Source organism: Molothrus aeneus, chromosome Z (genome assembly GCF_037042795.1).
Source record: "Molothrus aeneus isolate 106 chromosome Z, BPBGC_Maene_1.0, whole genome shotgun sequence".
NCBI lineage: Eukaryota > Metazoa > Chordata > Aves > Passeriformes > Icteridae > Molothrus > Molothrus aeneus.
The window spans coordinates 31,430,658-31,452,845 of record NC_089680.1 but is presented as its reverse complement, the minus strand read 5'-3'; the positions used below and the strand labels follow the sequence as shown (position 1 = coordinate 31,452,845).

The 22,188-nt window shown below is 36.4% G+C and overlaps 1 protein-coding gene across 1 annotated transcript in view; it reads right to left on the bottom strand.

The window, feature by feature from the left end:
* Positions 1 to 22,188, bottom strand: part of SV2C (synaptic vesicle glycoprotein 2C) — a 119,263-nt gene that overhangs the window by 18,034 nt on the left and 79,041 nt on the right. Inside the window, exons 5-12 of the mRNA XM_066569735.1 lie at positions 13,468 to 13,601; positions 13,223 to 13,312; positions 8,827 to 8,937; positions 6,992 to 7,080; positions 6,473 to 6,637; positions 3,667 to 3,800; positions 2,190 to 2,389; positions 1,145 to 1,308 (exon numbers count right to left, since the gene is read on the bottom strand). Of these exons, the coding sequence (XP_066425832.1) occupies positions 1,145 to 1,308; positions 2,190 to 2,389; positions 3,667 to 3,800; positions 6,473 to 6,637; positions 6,992 to 7,080; positions 8,827 to 8,937; positions 13,223 to 13,312; positions 13,468 to 13,601 (1,087 nt within the window). The remainder of the gene's footprint in view (positions 1 to 1,144; positions 1,309 to 2,189; positions 2,390 to 3,666; positions 3,801 to 6,472; positions 6,638 to 6,991; positions 7,081 to 8,826; positions 8,938 to 13,222; positions 13,313 to 13,467; positions 13,602 to 22,188) is intronic.

Genomic DNA, 22,188 nt, shown 5'->3' with positions numbered 1-22,188 from the left:
CCAGAAGAGCAATTTCCTGAGGTGTATTAAAAATACTAGCACTTAATTTTGAAGCTCAGTGCCTGGGATTCATAAATAGATTGGTATCGTTACTTGATATAATTACAGCTGTGGACATCAATTTCTTGTCTGAAGAAGCACATAATTTTAAAATGACAATGAAAGGAAAACAGGGAAGCTAGTCTGCAATTTTCTAAATCTCTTCATGGACAGTGTTAAAGACAAGATAACTCCTTTCAAAAAAAATTAAATTTGCCAGTAAGGCATCATTCATTTATAAACTGGAAATATTTTTCACTGCATTTCAAATATCCAGTGGATGACATAATAATTATCACTGCAACAGGAGAAAGGACACAACGTCCTTTTTTAGGAATCTGGGAAATTTTACTTAAATATTTTTAGGGATTTGAGAGGGGAAAAGTATTCAAGTCATTTCAAGATAGCACAGCTTTTACATTTTTGCACTCCCCATACGAGAATATGATTCAACAGTTCTTCCTTCAGTCCATTAAGTGGTGTAAGGCCAGGATTAAAAAGTGTCCTGTACCCAAAAAAACCCCCAACCTATGTTATCTAGCAGCAATGCAGGATTTGAAAATTGTCCTGAGATTTCCTGCAAGAGCCCTGAAGAGTCAAGAGCAGTGCCCAAGATAATTTTTACCCACTTAGTTTACACTGCATACAAATTCACAGCAGACTGATCAGCAGCACAGCATGGTTCAGACAGTGATTTTTATCAAGATTCCCACCATTTCACAGTCAACAGACAAATGCAGCTGTATTTCTGGTTTGGACCAACTACTGCCCTTTTATACAGTTAAACTACAGGAAACTCAAAGATACTCCATTATTGTTTTCAGAAATACTAGCTGTGTTTTAAATGGGAGTAGCTGTTAGACCTTCTGCTTTCAAATGACACTACATGTATGGTATTTTCCTGATTAGGAGATATTTCATGCAAATACATACTAAGTTACTAAAAACCCCTCATTGATTCCCTTTGTTTTTCATAGGACAAATTATTAATTTGGCCCTCTCAAAACATCACTAACTCAGTAAGGCCCATATAAAATAAGTTCTATTTGCCATTTCTGCTGGTACATAGTTTCAGTGAGTGTATGGGAGATGTAACTGCACATACCTTCTGTCTGTAGGATACAGCTCCACAGTAATAACATCTAGAGAGTTCCATGCTGAGATGGTGAGGCCATTGTAGAGGCACAGCATACCTATCATCATGGATTCGCTGGTCCCAAACCACAGGAAAAAACAGCTGATGCCAGAAAGAACCATGGAACCACCTAGGTACAAGGCAGGTGAAACAAACATGTAGTGGAGTTGTATATAAAGAATAACCTTTGTTTTGCCTTATATTTCTATGCACACAGTGTAGCTAAATAAGTGACCCAAATATTTGAGTTAAAAACCAAAGAGACCTCCTCCACTGGTAAGGCCAGACAGAAAGACAAATGTTGAAGAAAGGAGGTCACAGAAAAAGATATGACTTCTCACATATCAAAATACATCACAAAGTATTAGGTCGGAAGCCTCTTTGAATTCCCAAAGCAAGATGCCTGAGCAAAACTACTCCCATTATTCTTAGTTGATCATCTTTTGCAATTACATGAAACGTGTTCATATCTTATAATAAAAATGCTGTATTTATTTTCATGTATTTATATAGGGATATTGTCCTAGAAAATAATGACAATGAACTACCACATAGTTATTTAAGCAAATTGAAAACAGATTTCTCATTGTAGACAATCCACAGGAGATACCTTTCAACTGTGTTCCTATGCAAAATAGATAACAGACAAAGAACAGCTGATACTTTCCAGGAGCTGCTCCACTAGCTGAGGGTCACCTGTGCACACCTTTCCTTCCTTTCAGCTTGAGCAAAGATAAACCAATGGTCATCAGCCTCCAAAATCTCATTCTAAATGCCTAGAATTTAGAATTTAGACCATGGTCTTGTAATATCTGTGGAAGAGCAACTACAGGTGGCTACAGATCCCTTTTTTCCCTAGAGTTTCAAAACTGGGGGCTTTTAAAAAGAGTATTTATGATGGAACACAAATGACATATCTGCAGAAATAATGTTTTTCATTTCTCTAGCCAAATTCCTTGAAAAGAGGACATGTTACTTTTGATGTTCCCTGTACCAAAGTGAAGCCCCTACCTAGCATCGTTAACCGTCCTATTCTATCCATCAGGAGAGCAGACACAATATTTCCTGGTAACACTGCCAAAGTTCCCAGGAAATTAACAAAGTAGATCCAGTAGGCACTGTAGTCATCATCAAAAGAAATCTGGCATCCTGTCCTGATGTGAAAAAATGTGCAATTTATCAATTCACTGTCAACAAATTTATACTGCTCGAGATCTGTGGAAAGAAGAAAAAGAATAATTTCAGCTAACAGCCAACTCTATGTGCAACTTTTGATTAAAAACATTTCAAATTCAAGCAAATGTAATGACAACTTGGAGCTTTCACAGCTTTGCAAAAAGGGCACTAGTTACTGCTGGTAATTTTGATAGTTTTTACCTTACTAGAAAAATTTGCAAAGCTCTTGAAAAGGACCAACTAAAGCCTGGAATTAGGAAGTTTTAGTACTATATGTTACCCTGGCTGGACTGTATTTGGTTAAGGCCTTTCAGCACCAGCTGGTCTTCCATAAAATGTGCTAGGTATCTGCAAGTTTCTATTACTCAGTCTTTCTCAGTATCTGGCCTGCTATTTCCTGATGAGACTGTCAACTGTGGTCAGTTTGGTTTGACTTCCTTTAAGGGAAATATTCCCGTGGAATTTAGTTTAAACTGATTTTAGTTCCTGAGAAGGCCTCATGGTCTTCAGCTTGTCCATAGATGAGTTACTCTATGTAGTTGATTCTTCTGCCAAAACCATTCCAGAGAACTACCCCTGTATTCCTTTTATTTTCCCATTCCTTTTGTCAGCCTTATAAACCTGAACCAAGAACACCTTCCTTCCACATTAAAGTCATTGCTTGCTCTGAAACCCAGGTCTGTTACTGTTATGTCTGCTGTAGTTACAGGAAAGTGGGAAGAAGTGCCCCATCTTTTCAACAAGCTTGGTTGTCCATGTTCTACTTTGAGTTATGTTTTATTAAACTGGAAAAAAAGTAAGTCTTCTGTTTAAACATACGAAAATATGGATTCATATTTTTGTCACAATACTTAGGAGATTTGGAACGAATATAGACCAGGTAATTTGAATCCTATACTCAGATTCCCCTGCCACAGCAAGCAGAATGAACAAAGTATTTCACCAGACCCTTTTGCACTAAATAAAAATACAGTAGTTAAAGCTACCAGTAAAATGGTAAATGCATTTTCTTCTGTCCAGACTGAATCTCTTTGGAGACGGTTGAAATCAAAGATGAAAAATAAATCACTTATTATGTGAATAAAATAAATAATTCATTTTCCGAGGCACTATTAGGCCTGCAGTATCTCTTGTGTAGTGAGATCCATTCACTTCTCTGTTGTAACAAGCTAGCTGCTTTTTATAAATTATTATGATTATGATTATGATTATACTACAAGAGGACTTCTTGTGTGTCTTATTGGAAATCCAGAAATTAGAAATGTAAGATGAAAACATGCAGCTGACCAATGGGCATTTGAGGCTGTTTCTCATACCTGTGTTGTAGAAGGTGGTATTCACGAAAGTACAGTTCCTGAAGTATGTGTTCAGTGAAGTGATGTCTTCAAAAACACAGTTCTTAAAAAGTGAATCTTCAAAGGTTACTGATTTAAACTTCATCATAATAAACCTGCCCAATGCAAAGAATTGCTGTCAATTTACCTTCATAGTTTTGAAATAGCAACAGATGCAGCTGTTTATATCTAAAAAAATCTCAATCCCAGTAACAATGGTTCCTTTGATGCATTTTGCAGATGTGATTAATGATTAACTAGTTCTAGAATACTATTGCTCAGAAGAATTAGTAAGACAAATAACACCACGGAGTTACTGGCCCAATTTGGTAATATAATTTATTTGATAATATTTCTGTTGTTACTTGTCCTTAATCATCAATCAAAACCAATGTAATGAAATTCATGAGACAGCCTTGTGAAATCACAATTGCTAGTAATTTGACATTACACCTGGAAACAGGGAGATCATGCTTCAGATATTGAGTCCCTGGGAATAAACAAACACTAGCTAATACCAACAAGCTGAAAATAAAGAATTTTTAAAAGAATCTTGATTTGTCAGAAGAGCACACTGGTTACTGGGTTAGGCTCAAATGCAAAACATACAGGTGTTAAGCATTGTTTTCACAAATGGCTATAACATGAATAAAAAGTTACATTGCCAGTTACACAGCTAGACATCTAACTGTAAGTATGCCCTCATTAATTCTGTGCCTATGGATGCAATTATAATTACTATGTACATAAAACATAAAAAATTTGCTGTCAGCTTTATTTATGAACATCCTCCTTCCTACTGACTCTCATTTAACCTAGATTTTATCAAAATAAAATTAGAAAAATCAGAGACAAATTATATTACTTACAGTGACTTTCTACCCCCATGTCATTAGACTAAAACAATGCTTTTTTGAGTAAGACTTTTTTAGTAAAATTCTACCAAATAACATGATTATGCTAACATCAGCAACCATAACAAATATGTGGAATGGCATAATTATTTTTGTGATGTCTTTTATTTCACACGAAGGTGTGGAAAAAAAGGGCAGTTTTTGCTTCCAAACACAGATCCAACCTTATTCTAATCAAACCTAGTGTCACTAGCTAAGTATGATTCTTATAAGAAGAGTAATAGTAGGAATAGGAACACAAAAAATATGCTATCTACAAAGGAGCAGGAATTAAATTCTCTCACGAATAAATTTGTTGGAACCACATCTTTATGAGAAAGGAGAGAAAAAGCTAGTATTTATCACACTAAGTGACTTACTAACCAATGAATTATTTTTTTGTATTGGTCAGAAGAATTGTGTTTTCAGCCCATTAGTTTTAGTTACTATATAATTTCTCATTTGTGATAGACTGATTAAAATCAGGCTGGAGTTACTCATTATCATTTTTCATACAGCACTTTCCATTCTAAAATGTAGACTAGTTCCAGAAGAGAACAAAGAAAATACAGTGACTAGATTAGTCAGTTAAAACAAAAATGACAGAACTACATGTTCTACATTCTTCTGATGCACTTTTTACCTTCATACAGGAAGTATGTGACTACATTAAAATTGGTGTCACAATGATTTGAATTAAAACCCAACAGAAAAGCAATGTATTAAAAAGTCAAGTATTGATGGATCTTCTCATTAAGAAAGAACATGAAGGAAACAGTGAGATTGAAGGTGAGTAGGGTATTGAAACATTTATGAAGCAAGGATATTAAATAGGTTCATATCTCCTGGAAAATGTTTTGTGAATCCCAAATAAGTCTCAGAGGCATATTAAATTTGCACATTAGAAAGAGTACATTACTGATTTACTATAAATTAATGTTAGATTTAGTGTTTTACAAGAATATTCTGTTTAAATTGATACAACCTCAGTTACAGACAGTTCTCTGATTTTAGGAGAACATCTACATTCTGGAAAGAAGTGGGACTTGGAAGCTATGGCTAGGTTGAAAATTACATAACAGCCATTTTTTTCTTCTATACATAAACCTTTAACTATGTCAAAACTCAAGCACTACTACTAAATAATCACAAAATCAATTTTATTCACTTACATATAGATTTTCGTATGGAAATAATAATTACTTATTATCATGCCTTCCAGCAGACTATTCACATGGTTGGTGTGTACATTTCTTAATAGAAACCAGATATCTAAACCAGCTGTGTTTAATTTTCCCCTAAGTTATCTAGTTATTTGTGAAGTCCAGATATAGCCTTAATATATTTGCCTTTGGCTAAATAATCACAAAAGGCATTGCCAGGGTGGTGTTTCCCATTTCAGAGCTGTTCATGCTTTTCATTGGTTTACAGTAACGTTTAGCTTTCATTTTTCTGTGATAAGATCCTAACCTCCCAATGTTCAGTCTGTTCACAGAAGTGTCTTTCATAAAAAAAAAAAAAAAAAAAGAAGCAGCAACAGAGATGAAAGTACATCTTTTCCCAGCCCCCTACAATATACTGCATATGTTGGATCTGAAAACCTTTGAATCCCACTGTGAAAGGAAGTAAAATTGACGTAGGCTTTTTGGTCTGTTTTGCAGGAAGATGAGGAAGCTGGGTTTGCATGGTGGATCCTCACACAGGAACCACAAGGGCATGTACATTTCTTCCCATGCTCATGAGTCATAAGAAATTAAGAACAGAAATAAGTATTCACTAAAAGGTAACAAAACCATCTATCATTACTTCATGGAAAAAAACGGGTTATTAGGATGAGCTCTAAAACATGCATCTGTTTATTCCAACTAAGTCAAGATATTAGGAAACCTCTAGACCTGTCATTGATGTATTCTCCATTGCTGTGAATCTGATTTTCCAGTGTGAAGTTGAAGACGAAATGTGAGACCTCCTCATTGCGGAAATGTTTCACTCGGGATGCATACTCATCTGACTGCAGATGTTTAATGACATCAGGAAACCAGACAGATAAGCCATAGTAGCTGTGGAAAACCAGAAAAACTTCAGGCACCAATCTCACTCATTCAGAAATCTGTGCAAGGTGTGAATGAGCAGCTCCCTTGGACACTTATGTGACTGAGCTGTTACTCCATCAGAACAAAATCCTCCATAATATAGAATTATTGAAAGATGCTGACACCAGAAGATGTCAGTTTTTCAAAGAAGGTATTCCTGATGAGTCAGGTTTGCAACCAAGAACAGACTAACTGACAAACGTAGCCTTTTGTGGAAAGATCCTGAATAAAACAGATGATTATAGTGTCAGAAATTTACATGCAGATGATTTTTCTGTCTGTCAAGACTACAAAAAATGGTTAAATCTCAACCACTCTTACCCAAAAGACAGGGTGAACCACACAGCTGTAAGTTTGATTGTATTATCCTTCACTGGGTAGTTGAAGCATCTCATAAATGTCAACCAAATCTGTAAATCATTATGAAACACATTTATTTACATATCTTCATTTATTTTGAACAGTTTTCTTAAAGGCTAGAAGATATTTGATTCTTATTTGCTTGCTTCTTCAGGGCATGAGAGAGAGCAAATCAGCTCTCTGGCCACACTTCTTTTAAGGCAGGCCAGGATGTGATTTGCTTTCTCAGCTGCAAGCACATACTGTAGTCTCATATAATTTTTTTTTTTGCAACCAGGGTGGACTATGTACAAAAATTCAACTTTATTCTTATCACCCCAAACTTTCTTCATCTCTAGACAGCTTCATTTTACTTTTTCAAATAAACTAGGGATTGTCTCAGAAATGTTTTCTTCTCACTTCCCAGTATTAGACAAACTATATTCCATAATTAAGGATACAATCACAGTTTGATATATTGTAACCTACCATGGCTAGAAATTGATGCCTGCACTATATGAGGAAAATGTGGGAGTACCACAGGGTCAGAGACAGTGTAGTGGAACTGACTGAGAATGGTGTTCTCATCTCTCTCCCTCTCTTCTTGAGGAGAGGAGAGGAGAGGAGAGGAGAGGAGAGGAGAGGAGAGGAGAGGAGAGGAGAGGAGAGGAGAGGAGAGGAGAGGAGAGGAGAGGAGAGGAGAGGAGAGGAGAGGAGAGGAGAGGAGAGGAGAGGAGAGGAGAGGAGAGGAGAGGAGAGGAGAGGAGAGGAGAGGAGAGGAGAGGAGAGGAGAGGAGAGGAGAGGAGAGGAGAGGAGAGGAGAGGAGAGGAGAGGAGGAAATCTGTTCTCAGAGGCCCCAATATATATCATGCAGTGATGACTCTGACCCAGGATCTAGTCTAGTGATATAAGAAAGGATGTGAGCCAACCAAGCTGCAGTTCCTTGAAAGCTGGTTTAGTAATATAACGGCCAAATAATAATATTTTAGTCTTCAAGTGCTCCATTTTTGGTCAGTAATTGTAAAAGTAGGCAGGTTTTGGAATTTTTTCTTTTCCCTGGGGAAAATGTGACTTTTCCTAACAAAGTAATTTGTGACAAACCTCGCTTAACAACACTTCATCATAGTTCTAGAGAGCTTGAAATGACAGATTTTTAATAGCTGTGAAAAGACAGTTTTGAACTTTTAAAAGATTAATTAATGAGGACTGTTTCAATTTTTGTTGCAAGGCTCAAAAGATACTATGTAATTTTGGTTTTACAGAAAAATTAACAAAAGGATAAGAAGCACAGTCCCAGCAAGCTTGTATTAAAATCTGAAATAGCTCTAAAATATTTTTCTGGTAAAACATCTGAAATACCTAAAAAATACATGCAGATACAATGCCTTACAAAGGCATTAATGTAGACAGTTTATTAATGAATTTATAATTTTTAACTAATGTAGCTGCCTTGTTTACCTCCTGATAATTTTTCATCTACTTGTGTGTCACCTCCTTCCATACATATATATTGATCCACATTCTCAATACATAGTTATTTTGTGCTCTTTATGAATATCACCATGTAATTATTAGCCATCACTTCTGTGAGGACCAATGCAGCATTTTCCTCCTCTGAAGCTGGGATAAAGCTCTATGATTCACCTGCATTTTTCCTGGGTCAGGAAACCAAAACCTTACACTGGTTCCTTATTCCCTCAGTTGCATGGAAAATGTAGCATTGCAGCTATCAACAGCAGGACTCAGCAAATCCATCTAATTTCTGAAAGTTAATTAAAAAGGTAATTACAGAATGAACAGAGATGTTGTTACTTACACCATACAGCTCTGTGCGGATTCTTACAAAACACCTCCTGTACCAAGTTCCAGTATCACTCTCAATTTCTATGAGCTCATCTATCTGTTTAGGTGTTTTGATTCTGGTAACCTAGAAATAAAAACAGAACAAAAGTCATGAACTGCCTACAGAGAAGTATTGCTGGGGTTTATTACACCCCAACTACTAAAATGAGCAGATACTCAACCTGTGTCTACACTAGACATGTTTTAGATTTATAAAGGAATATTAACACATTGTACTGCTGAAGTCTTTATGGAGGTAACAGTTTCAGAAAACTATGTTCAAGGCATGCAGGAAATACATTTCCTCTGGCTACAATAAGCTGTTGCTATCATATTTTTCTAGAGAGTTGTTGCATATACCCCCAATGCCACAAAGGATAAAACATTAATTTCATCCTCCAGTTAGCCATGCCCAGAATTTGCCTTCAAACTGTTTCTGATTTGCTATCACAACATTGTTGGAATTGATTTGATTAAAGACACAACCATGAAAACAGAAGAATTCAAAATGTCAAGAATTAGTAGTTGGACAACCTTTTATTATTTTGTTAGTTTTTCTAGTGTTAAACAGAGAATTTAATGAAGAGAAAAGTTAGGTAAAATTATCTGGAACCATGCATATTATTGCTGTTATGAACAATCATCTACTTATCTAAAGTGAAATGAGATAAACAGACATCAGGGGAAAAATACTGAAAATGACCCAGTGATGGAGAATGTAATGCATCCTGCAAAGCTAATTTTTAATTTTACTCTTTTGTGTAGCAGAACGAGGATGTGGTTCTGCTACACAAGAGAGTAAAAGCGGAAAAAAAAAGAAGCTAAAGATAAAAAAGAATTAAAGGAAAAAGGAAAATTAAAAGGCAGAACCATGGTCTTTCCAGACACAGGACCTGACAAACATATAGTCATGTATGGTTTTTGTTTTAGTTTCTGCTCTGGTCCCAGCTTCATAATGATATCACAAAAGGCAGTGTATTCATCCACAATTTATTTTAAAAGATGAGTCGAGAACAGAAAGAAAATTAATAAAGTAGGAAAAGGGACTTACACAGAAGGAAGGAGAGAGCAAGAGACTGCATATTTGGTGTTTGGCTGCAGTTTCAGAAGTTAGACATAGTTTCTGTTTCTTCTTAACAGAATGAGGACAACCCCTGCCCCCACCTCTAATGTAGCACAGTGGATTACAGGACATCAGGGAATAGCAATATTGATGATAAAGGTCAAGTTTTGAGCCCACTGCTTTTACAGATGTATGCTGTTTGAGATGCAACAGCAGCCTCATCCCATGAACAAGAACACAGAAAAGCCCACTAAGCAGTTTGAGGTATAACTACCCTCATTTCTGAAGTACTACAGCTCACTGTTTTGCCAGATCATGACTTTATCAAAAGCCTGTAAACTTCTTGTTAATGACTCTTCCAATAATCATGTCCACATCATTGCACTCATCTCAAGCTTTTCTTAAACTGCATTCAGGAAATATGTTATGCAAAAGACTGAGTCAAGTCCTCAAAAATCATGTGGTATCTCCTACATACAGAAATCCTTACATACCTCTCCTCTGGGCAGAAAAGAAATGCCTTTTGAATTTCACGCTTGTGGGTTCAGGGACAGCATTTTCACTGTACTGGGCACCTGACTCAGTTGGAGCTGTGGAGATTGAGGGAAACATATGTGTCCTGCGACCACTGTATGTGGTTGGGGACAAAAGTTCCCTGGCCTTGGTGGCTCTTTAACATATGAAAAGTCCTATTGGGTCAGGATAATAGTCCATCTGGAACATGCAAATTCAGCATGTCAGTGTATGAAGAATGAAAAAACACCCAAACCCAGAAAAGAAAACCTATTTTAATGAAAATGATGCTTCTGTTTAAAAGCAATGGTTAGAAATATGCAATGTTTTACATTTTAAAAAATCAAGACTTGTTGCAAGAGAAATATTTGCAGGAAAAGGAATCAATACATGGCAATTGAGGAGTGGATAAAAATTTGATTTTAGGATGCATTTTGAATTTTTTTTTAAACTTAAGTATTTAAACCAAGAGATTTAATGAATAGGTATTTTAAAAACCCAGGAAGATAATAAAGCATGTACATAAACGTCTAACTTTGGTAGTTCCATGATTGAAGATACTATCAAATTATTGATTTCCGTTAGTGTTACTGCTTTCAGGACAAATTCTTCGTGGTATGAAGATCTACCCTCTAAATTAATTCAGGAACCAGAATATTCCATTTTGGATTAACTCTAAACCCAACTACTTGTCATTTGATGCCATCTCTTTCAAAGACTTGAAGATAATCCCCTCAATAATGTAACAAGAAAAAATGTAACCTGAGGGGGGAAAAAAGCTTCAAGAAAAAGATTAAACCAATATAATACAGGAAAATGCATAAAAGAAAATTACACTAAAAGTATAGGTGTAATGGAGAAAAAGTTACATTGTCTGTAGAGTCAGAAAACCTACTATCAAAGTGTGTCTGATGTAACTAACAACATTAAGTGGAGGAAAATAGTAAAGCATAAATCATAGAATGGCATTGGATAAGCAAATGAGGAGAACAGAAAATATGTGAATAAATTAGTAAGACAAAATGTCACAATATTGAGGACTAACAGAAAAAAAACCCTAAAAGGATATGTCAAAAAAATTATGCACAAGATCTTTGCTTTCTGGGTTTTATGAGATGAAGTGCTGATGTTGTACAAAAAGAAGAGAATGATGCATTTTCTAATCAATTTAATGCAAGCTAAAAATAGGGACTTCTATATATGTCTAACCTTGACACACAGAGCCAGTATTTCTAGTCTCAACTTGATATATGGAGTAGAGTTTTCCTAATGCTCAAGGCAGAAATTGGAAAAATTAATGGCTGACCAATTTACAAAAGTGACTGAGATGAAGTGTCTGAGCATCACATTTTAACAACCATAGAGACAAAGGCTTGTTAGATCACAAGAGCTGGAAACAACAAGCATGTGCTTTGCTTTGTTCTTGACAGCTGCTTTGGGACGTGATTACAATTACGTCAAAGTGACGTGAGAGGTTTATCCTTTTGCCCACATTTTCTCCTAGCACATTTCTGTTCTTCTTCCTTGTGCTTAAACCAATACTAAAGGGGGACAGGGTCAGCACTATGGCTGACTGTGAAATCAGTCAATGAATATCAACAGTAGCAGAAAAAAAAAACCCTGGAGTCACCAGGAGCAGGCATATTCAGTCTGAAAGCTGCTCAGATCAGCAAGAGCCAATTGTGAAATTACACCATAGCTGTATGGTGATAGGCAAATCCCTTTACTCATAAATTAAATCAGAAGATAAAATATTAGATTAGGTGGGATTAGGGGTAGGTCACCTGTGTACCAACAAATGTGGATTTAACATGGTAAATGTGCTAACCAGCTTTCTTTCAAGTTAAATACAGGAACTCTTGAGCTTCTTTGTGGAAAGGTTTAAATGGAAGCAATGGAAACTACATTCAAGGCATCAAACACAAATCTCAGTGGAATATAAGTTATGTGGTCAGATGGTTGTTCCTCAAGACTGCCTGCAAATACAGAACCTTTAAGAGGATTTCTTAATTGAGTTACATGTGTGTTAAAATAAGAAGAGAGCTTCTGGAAGAGGAAAAACATCCCACACACGGCTCTGAGGGTGCACGTACTGCCACAGCACTGCACAAGCTGGAGAGGCCAACTGTATTTCAAAGCAAGAAAGTGCTGTTTGATACTTCCCTGTATCCAAGAAGACAATATTGTTTTGTATTGTCATCATAAACAACAAAAATGCCATAAAAAATTCTATTTCTGAATTGGCAATTTCTCCTCCAATAGAAACAACCCATCAATACTTTAAATAGGGTTTTATAATTAAGCCTCAACAAAATTAATTTGAGCCCTTCTAGACGTTTTGAGAATAGTAAATGTTCGAAATTACTATTTCATAGAAATGAACATGTTTTTAAAACCATTGTGTTACCTGATAAGAATAGGGAAAAATTCCAAATCCTAATGGCACAACAGCTAACTAATTTGGACTATGTGCCTGCTGTTAGTACTAAGGGTCAAAATTTAATAAATAAAACACAGGTAGAATCTATTAACTATCTTGGTACACCAGATAAAATTATCATGCTGTGGCTTTATACATCCATGAGTATCCTGGCCAAAGGCTGATTTTTGAGCAGACGTTGTATATATAACAATTTCAGTAGGAATTCACAATACCTTTTATTTAGAAATTTAGAGTGCCAAAAATTGGCTTAGCCATTTAGAGAATTAATATTGATTGCTTAAGCTGTCCAGACCTCACCAGTCAGGAGGCCTGCTAATGTGATAGGTGATTAGCTTTAAAAGCCATACTCACAGTGAAGACTTTCTCGGGCTGACCACGAGCACGCATGTTTGTGTCATGAATTTGCTTGAGTATCATCCAAGCTTCATCGTGTTTTCCGACCTAAATGTTAGAACAAAACGTTAAAGTGCAACATACATACAAATTGAGTTACTACTTACAGTCCCTGAATGATCTAAATGCCTGTTTGGTAGAAGTCATGATACAAAACAGAAATAATTTTCACTGGAATCTAGAAACCATTTGGGAAGTTATACCTCCAGCAGGAACCGTGGGCTTTCCGGCATAAAGGTGAGGGCAACCACTGAAGAGACACAAGGCAGTGCACAGACAATCACAAATACTCGCCAGCTGTGGAACTGGTAGGCAGAGCCCATGCTGAAACTCCATCCTGTGGAAGCAGAAATTCACAAAATGTATAAGGAGTATTATAAGTGTTATCCTATATATGTTGCTTCTTGTACATGCAAAATGATACCTGTATTTAAATGAAGCCTGACTGATATATTTCCAGAAATATTGGCCACCTAAAAAGTAGTTTTACACTATGACTTTTTGCCTCTTGCATGTGACAAGTCATACTGGAAAGTGGTTGTATTATGGATGAAAAACTTTCTTGTTTAGAGATGAAGAAGCTTCTTTAAATTCTCTTAACAAAATCTCTATTAAGGTAGTTATGTGAACCAAACAGGAACATCATCACCATGCATAGGAATATATATACAAAAAAATAGTTTTCTATGAACAATGGAAGTGAAGAGACTTAAAAAACTACACACAAATTATATATTTTATGGAATTGTATAGCTCTCCTTAACATTACTTTTTCTACAAAATTGATTTCTTTACTCTTAATAAGAATCACCTATGTGAAACTGGAGGACTGGTAGTTCAGCTTTTTAATAAAATATTTGGTTGATTGGTATATTATGACTGGACTATTGAAATGTTATAGTTATAAGAAAACTAAGAATTTATCTTAATAAAGAGAAAATTATTATTTGGTAACTACCTGGCCTTTAGTCTGGCTTCAGCACAGCAGGAATTTTCAAGTAAAATTTTCAAGGATAACTTATTAGAAGGGGACTGAAGATAAGAACAATGGTAAAGGACAGAAGAGGTTACCGAAAGAAAATGAAGACTTGGGTAATGAAAGAACTGATACACTGGATTAATCTATTATTTGCTACCTGATTATTCTAGGCAAAAGACATAGTTAGTTAAATCCATTGGGATGTCAGTAAACAACCCGTAGGACATAGTAACAAAAGGCCTATTAAATAGTTCTCCAAAGGAGGTATTTATGTGAGAAATGTAAAGCGTGTTTTGGAGTGTAAAGATTCTATGCTGTGGATCATAAACACATTATTGGGAAAGATTTCTTTCTCATATTAATGTACTTACATACTACTACATGAAAAATACAGATTTATTTTTATTCTTTATCAGTGTTTTGGTGAAAAATCTTGATGAACAGATGTGGGAATGGGTGTTTTTCTGGTCTCCTACAAATTTCCTATGTTTCAGAAATTATATTACTTTGCTCTGCAGCCATTTAGCACTGCCACCTTTACCTCAGGGAGAAAGGCATAAAATCTATAAGAGTATTGACAATGATCTTGGAATCCCATGTCATTTTTTTCAAGTAATATGGACATACTTTACCGCTCAAAATATCCTTCCAACTGAACTAGCATGTCTAAAAATTAATGTTAAATTTTATTCAAAAATATAACTGGAATTAAAATTGACAAATAAAATTGTAAACAAAACAAAAACAAAGACATGAAAGTGTATTAGAATTCATTATTTATTGATTTTTGGAAAATGTTAACATTTGATCTTATGGAATTTCAAGACTTAAATAATGTGGGTTTATTTTACATCTAAATTGTGAAGGGAAGTAAAGAAAGGTTTACCGTGTGTTAATGAAGCAATTAGAGATCACAGCTGTGTTTTGAATATTGTGTACACATTTTATTCTAATAATTAGAATAATATACTTCATTACGTAATTTAAAGTATAGAACAAAATCATCTAATGCAGAATTATTTGGTGAAGTTATTTTTTGGTCCGACAGTGAGCTGATCTGAATCTCTGAGCAGCTGTGCAATTGCTAGTGCTGCAGGGAAGGCAGTACAGGGTAGGAGTTTCATTCTTTCAGAATGTTCAGAATCAGTCAAGGTACTGGCTTTTGTTGTTACTAAAAACTGTTCCAGAAATACACGAAGCCACTGGAATAGTCAAGCAATCTGCCTTTCACAGCTCCAGTTCATGTTTTATGAGATTGAGCTGTACAAAGGGCAATTCTGCAGTAAATGAAACCAACCTGACTTTATACCTGTTACAAAGCAACAGCAACATCTTGTGCTCTGTAGCCAGTCCTGGAAAATGCTCTTGGTAATTTATTTTTAGTTGTCATTTATTAATATAAGTGAACCATACTACACTTAATTAAAAGCAATAAATGCACTGTTCATTCTGCTGTCATTGTGACAACCTACAAAACATCTTTTTTACTCCTCAAAATACCCGAGGGACATGTCAAGTGAAATGTTCATTATAGTTTTTATTGCTTTTGTTCCATCTTTTTCACTATGTACTGTATTAGCTGCTGCAATTTATCTTGTGATTTAATGTATCTGCCAAATTAATGATAAAGAGGAATGTCATTATTATAAAAAACAATTTTAAGAAAAAAAGCTGGAGCTGCACAGAGCTTTCCAGAGGTTTTCGTCCCATCTACTCCAGCACCAGCACTAGATGAGCAAAACAAACATGTATTTCAAATGCACAGCAAGTTTGGATTTATTTTTATATTTAACACATCCTTTTTCCCTAGGTCATGAGCTAATCTGGATAATGGAGCCATTAGAGCAGCTCTGAATTTAGCTCACAAAGTGGCTTTCATTCCCTTTGTACACGAGTCTTGGAAGTAAATGAAATTGTGTTCTTGGCTGTAAGTCAATCTCCTTCTCCCCTGATTCATGGCAAAATAGCAAAGGCACAGCAGCACTACATTGCTGCATTCAGTGCACTGCTCAAAACTGGAGCCGACCTTCACCCTTGCTCCCTGGCTATGCTGTACTCAAGAGTCATTAATCTTAAGAACAGGGGCAAGTCACAATGTTTTATGCATTGCAAAACATTTGTACCAAATGCATCTTGGCAGTAATGCACTGTAGAGCAACCCAAAACCTGTGATGGCCGAATCTGAAGCTGCTGCAGGAATCTTTGTGCTAAATACTACCCTCCTGCTTTCCTGGCTGCTGGAAAAGGCCAAGTGAATCACAGACATGGCAATTACTGATTACAGAAACACAGGAGCACACAGTGGAGCAAAATCAAAATGTACAAGATGCTAATTTGTAGCCGATCACCAATTTATGAGTTGAGCACAATGTCAACAAAGTCTTGTTCCACAGAACAGCATACTATCAGCTCCATAATTATAATATATCAAACAGATATTATAAAATTCTTGCTCCAAAGGAAAGATAATTTTTCACAGACTTTCTGAATATATACAGAGGGAAACCTGTCCACATTAAGATGAATTTTATGAATATATAACACTTGATAATCAGTAAGTACATTCAAGCACAAGGATCCTCTCCTACAGTAGACATGTTACTAGAGAGCAGGTTTATGGGGATGATTTGCTTAACTTTCCACACTAGGAACACCATAGATCTCTACAAACTCATATACGTTACACTAAATTGTAAAGTGGGCAATGAAAAACATGGGTGGCCACAAGCTCTGTATAAATACTGGCTGGCAAGGAGGCAGTTTATATACACCAGAGGAATGAAGCTGTGAACACCTTTCTATGACACTAAAGCTGACAAATATAATCAAATCAAATACTGTGATTTTATGGCATGCTAAAGACTGAGCATATTGACAATTTTTGTTCAGTATGAATAAGAGGAACTAATTTAATGGCAGTGTCATAAATTGCCAAAACCTGATTTTTCATAGATTTCTGTCTTTTAGTAGATCAAAGGAGGGAGTAGATGCAGAACCATATTTAAAAATTACAGATGGGAGAGAAAGAGTACCAATGAAGTTACATTAATTCATAGACTTCACAGATTCTTCCAAGGAATAAATTTACATTATTTTATAGCTTTCCTTATTTCTGTTTTACCACACAACCTTTGGTCAGAAGTCAGCTTTCTAGCCCTCATTCTCAAAGTTTTTGTTTGAAATATTTACGGGAACTAAGAAGCATGATTGCTCTAAATTGTCACTTGGTGGCACTGTTACCGTACTCAATACAAATAAAGCTTAAACTATTGCAGGATTTTTTACTATCAAATGCTGCTGTTTTGTTGAGCATTTCCCAACCCTAAGCTAAAGCAAAATTATGAGGATTGGAAATATTTTGAAGCCTGCATCATTTAAGTACCTTATTATTGCACTTATATTTTTTCTTCCCTGGCATTACCAAGTTTAACTGTCAGTGTCATTTTGAGACCATTTATTGTAGTGCTACTCATTAGAATAAAAAAAACTGAAAAAGAGAAAAATTCAGATAAATTTTGTAGCTGAGGAAAATCTGCTACACATTTTTACAAAACTGGATGAAAACCCTGATTTTAAACAACTGCAGAAATGATGTTTTCAGAATTCTTCAGTGTTGTATTACTGTGGTATTCCAGTAGCGCAAAGTAGAACACTTGTCTTTTCTGTGATTAAATTATTAATATCACATGGGAAAAGCAGTTTTATTTTTAGCATGTATAGAGAGTTAGATACTCTACAAACCTAGTCTCAGCAGGTCAGCTACTGGTAATTTCTGAAGAAGGAATTTGGAAATGAAATAGCTGAAGTGCGGCAGGCCATGATGGAGGGAGCTGACACTTAAAACATGATGAGAAGGAACAAAGCATTTTCTAAAGACACATTTCCTCTGTCACAGAGGAAGGGGTTTGTAAGCACAGACCCAAGTCACTCCTCTGTGCTGGCACTGACATTTATCTGAAGACGTACAAAAATCAAGTCTCCAGCCACTCCAGTGGCAGTATTTTGTATTCCAACAATCTCCAGGACAGCTGCAAGAAGAACTGATCTTGCATAGAAAATAATTTGCTCTCAAATACTATTAAACCCATGCCTGCATAGCACTGTAACCCAGGTGTAGTACCTCTGATCAGCCATATCAATAGTCCACTTTTTAAATTTCTCTAATACCTGCTGTAGAACTGCCCTGAAAATTTTACTTTCCATTAAGGAGGATGTTTGTGTATCCTCATACCTCAAACAATAATATGGTATGATTATGTGCCCAAAATCTAAGGTTCAGTAATGACAGGTAAGGCTTTCACTTACACAGAAATGTAATAATAAATATACTAATGTATGAGGCCTGACAGGAAAAAAAGAACTCAGAAAAATTCGTTTCAAATCAATATTTAAAATTGCTAGGGTAGAGGTAGATGTGCGGGAAAGGTAAGGGAGATGTGTAAGTTGCACATGGTTTGAAATGGTCTGTCTGAAATCTGACTTTCATTTGGCCTTGAAGTATGGCTATTAAGATGCTGTGACTCACAGTGCAGGCAAGAAGAAGAGATGAACCTAATCATATAAGAGAATTAAAGCCGTATCCCTAATAAGAGAACTGCAGCTACCCAATAGTCTGGTCATGTTATCTATCTAATCTTGGCAGAAGCTGGAAGTGGTAAGAGGTGTCTAATAACTGGTCTATTTATGGGTATGAAATCAAAATCTCTCTTGCCTCCCTAGTGATAAATATTAAAACCTGTAGGGTCTTGAAGCAGGCTGTTGCCAGTAATGGGCCTGATGGGAATGTAATGCCTGTATCTTGAGTTGAACAAAGGAAGCTATTCTTGCACTTCAATTTTCTTTACTGGGAAGGATACTGGGCCAACCAAACAGAGACATGAATATGACAAAATCACTCATTATCCATTCATGTTATGAAGTCTAACAAGGCAGAAGAGAAGCTATACCGAACCAGAGAGCAAGGACTTGCAAACTAATTTGACCATTGTAAATTTTCTACATATTCACCCTATACAGCCTCCTTCAGGGGACTATCCCAATAATTCAGAAGGTATAGCTGTTCCAATAGCTATGACAAACAATGGCAAAAGAGTAAAGAGCATTCGCAAGAAGCAGCTTGTGGTATTTTCAGAATTTTTTTTGCCTCTTCAGCCCTTTCTATATGACTGAGAAAGTATGATAGCAAGAGCATTCACCTACAGTTCATAGAGCTGGAAAAATTCCATTTTAACTAATGTAAAGGAACACTGAAACAAATTATCACCTCTATAGATAAACAGCAGATTAAAAACAACAACAAGCCTTTGACTTAGTACTGTTTGCAGGAAACATTCTGTCTTGAATGGTAGCTGTAGGAATTATCTGACATCAAAACAATTGACAGAAGAGGAAGATTTCTCTGCCTCTTATGTTATCTTGCACAGAGGCATCCATGTTTATGCCTTTTAGTTTGTGTCCAAGCCACCACCCTTCATGACATCACCCAATTATATGTCAAGTTTTTGGCAAGATGTAATGTTTTATTGTGGTTTTCTGTATATTTATATGATGCAAATGGTAATACTTGCCCAGGTTAAATCTTAACTCAATGCTGTAAGACCTCAGTAACACTGAAGAGGTGTAAAAATAAGATATTAATCAGTGCCAAAATACAGAGAGTTTTGGAAGAGACTGTACTGTTAAAATCCATAAAGAAAGACATTGACATGAAATGCAAAGCCATTATCCCATAAGAGGAACAAGAAAATATAGACATCATGTCTTGGGGTGGTTTGATGATGATACTTTTCCCCCTAATCATCTGATTTATGCCCAGAAATGGCTGCTGTAGTTTTAAGATGGCCCCAGGAGTAGGGCTGGGAGCCTTTAGCTCCTGCTGGGTTTGGTTCAAACCTTCACCTTTTACGTGCTGTGGGCAGAGTGGACTGGAATGCTACATTGGTCCTTTTGTTGGATTAGTTTTTTACTAGCTTGAAGCAAGGAGGTTTGGGGTGTTTTTTTCCCCTTCACCCGGACGCTGTACTGGGAATCCTCTTGGCAGCTTTTTTGTGTTTTTTTAATGTTGTTTTGGGGTTTTGTTTTGTTTTGTTTTGTTTTGTTCCTTGAACTGTTTTGGCTTTGATTTGGGTTTTGTGGTTTTTTTCAGTCCCTTAGAGGAGCCAGTGAGGGGTGCCATGAATCCCAGACCTCAGAGAAGCTGAACCAACATGAGAAAGGACACTAAAATCCACCAGTTTTGCCTGCTGCAAGGAAGAGACTAACACCAGAAAAGTTCCCATCTAGTCTGCTGTGCAAACTCCTGTTCCTTCCCTTCCCTGAGACAAGGAGGGCAGCCACCATCTTTCCCTCCTCGCCACACAGTCTGGTCGGGACTGGAGTTAAGGTTTTGAAATTTCATTGTCTTGCATTTATTCAATCCTTTTCTGTGCCTTGCAGGCACCCTGTTGTGGGTTTTTTGTTTGTTTGTTTGTTGTTTGTTTGTTTGCTTTTTGTTAAGAAATAGTTTGCTTTTTTTTTTCACTTTCACCCACTGGTATTCATTTTTCATTGGCAAAAGGCATTACAGGAGCTCTTGTCTTCAGAGGGAACTCTCATTTCAGAGTGTTTTCTCCTAAATTTGTCTCCAAACTGAGACACATCAAATTTGTCCAAAGCTTCTGCATGGTTTCTTCATATACCTGCACCTCCTTCCTAGGAGATTTAGGGTTGTTACCCAATACATTTTGACCCAGGACATATGTTTGGCTGATGTGTGATTACCATACAGAATTTTGTGAGCCTTTCTTAGGTTGATCCCAACTTCAACTATTCATTGCACCCAACGACATGACTCTTCATGAAAATAAGGGCTAAGACTAGAGCATTCCACTTAGAGGAAAGGAACAAAGGATGCCACTGATGAGGAGTGGAAACAGGTCTGCAATTCTGTACTTCTGTAACCTTGGTCACCGAGAAGTTTCCATTCTCAAGCAAGGGAGAAATAGTGGAAATGCACTTTGCTAAGATGTCATGCTGGTGGTGTAATATCTCTAGCATCACACAGGACACAATTTTGCACCTTAGGAATTCTGAACACAATGCAATGCAACTATCCTATAGGACTGGAAACCTGCCAAAAAAGCACTTCAATACAACATTGCAACATCTTGGCTTTAATGATCACCATTAAGAGTTTTGTCTCTGTCCCGTCATTTAATCAGACTTCAGACACCCATTACCAGAATTGAGCCTGAGTAACTTCAACATGGCTTTATTCTGAATGCAAATACCATTATAGTCCTTGAGAAGTGCGTATATGCTCGCTTGTTAGAGTTTTTGGTTAATTGGTTAACAAGCACAGATTTTGAAAGCTTGCTATGGCAAATCTCTCATTTTCTGCTTAGATGTTAGTGTTTCTAAAATAATCTACTTTGTGCATTCTCAAAATAATTTTATTCTGCTCTACCCCATAGTTTATAAAATACAAATCAGTGCAAAATCTCTCCAGAAACTTAAGTGGATTGCATACTCCTGAAATTTAAATTAAGAAATACTATGTAGCTATTTAAATTAAGTAAATATGCACATTATAGAAGGCTAGAAGGTTCTGAACTTCCCTTCTGTGCACTCATGGTCCTGATGGCTGAAGAGGCTGACCTGGAACAGAGGCTAGGCAGACTTAAAGGAATGAAGTAGGTATTTATGAAAAGGCCTTCAAAGGATACACCTTGGGAAGTACAAAATCCCAGCTGGGGCTCTGCCCAAGGCAGACCCAAGATGGACAACTGGTCATGAGTTTTCACACTTTTAGAAGTTTTGGTCAATTAACATATTGGGGTTAATTGTCCAATTACAGCTCCAGGTTAGGAAGTCCCATTCTCCCAGGCTGCTCTCCCCAGTTTCCTGTTGTTTATACCTTTTTGGGCCTGAAGCTGCTACAGTGTTCTTGGTTCTCAGGCTGGAAAAG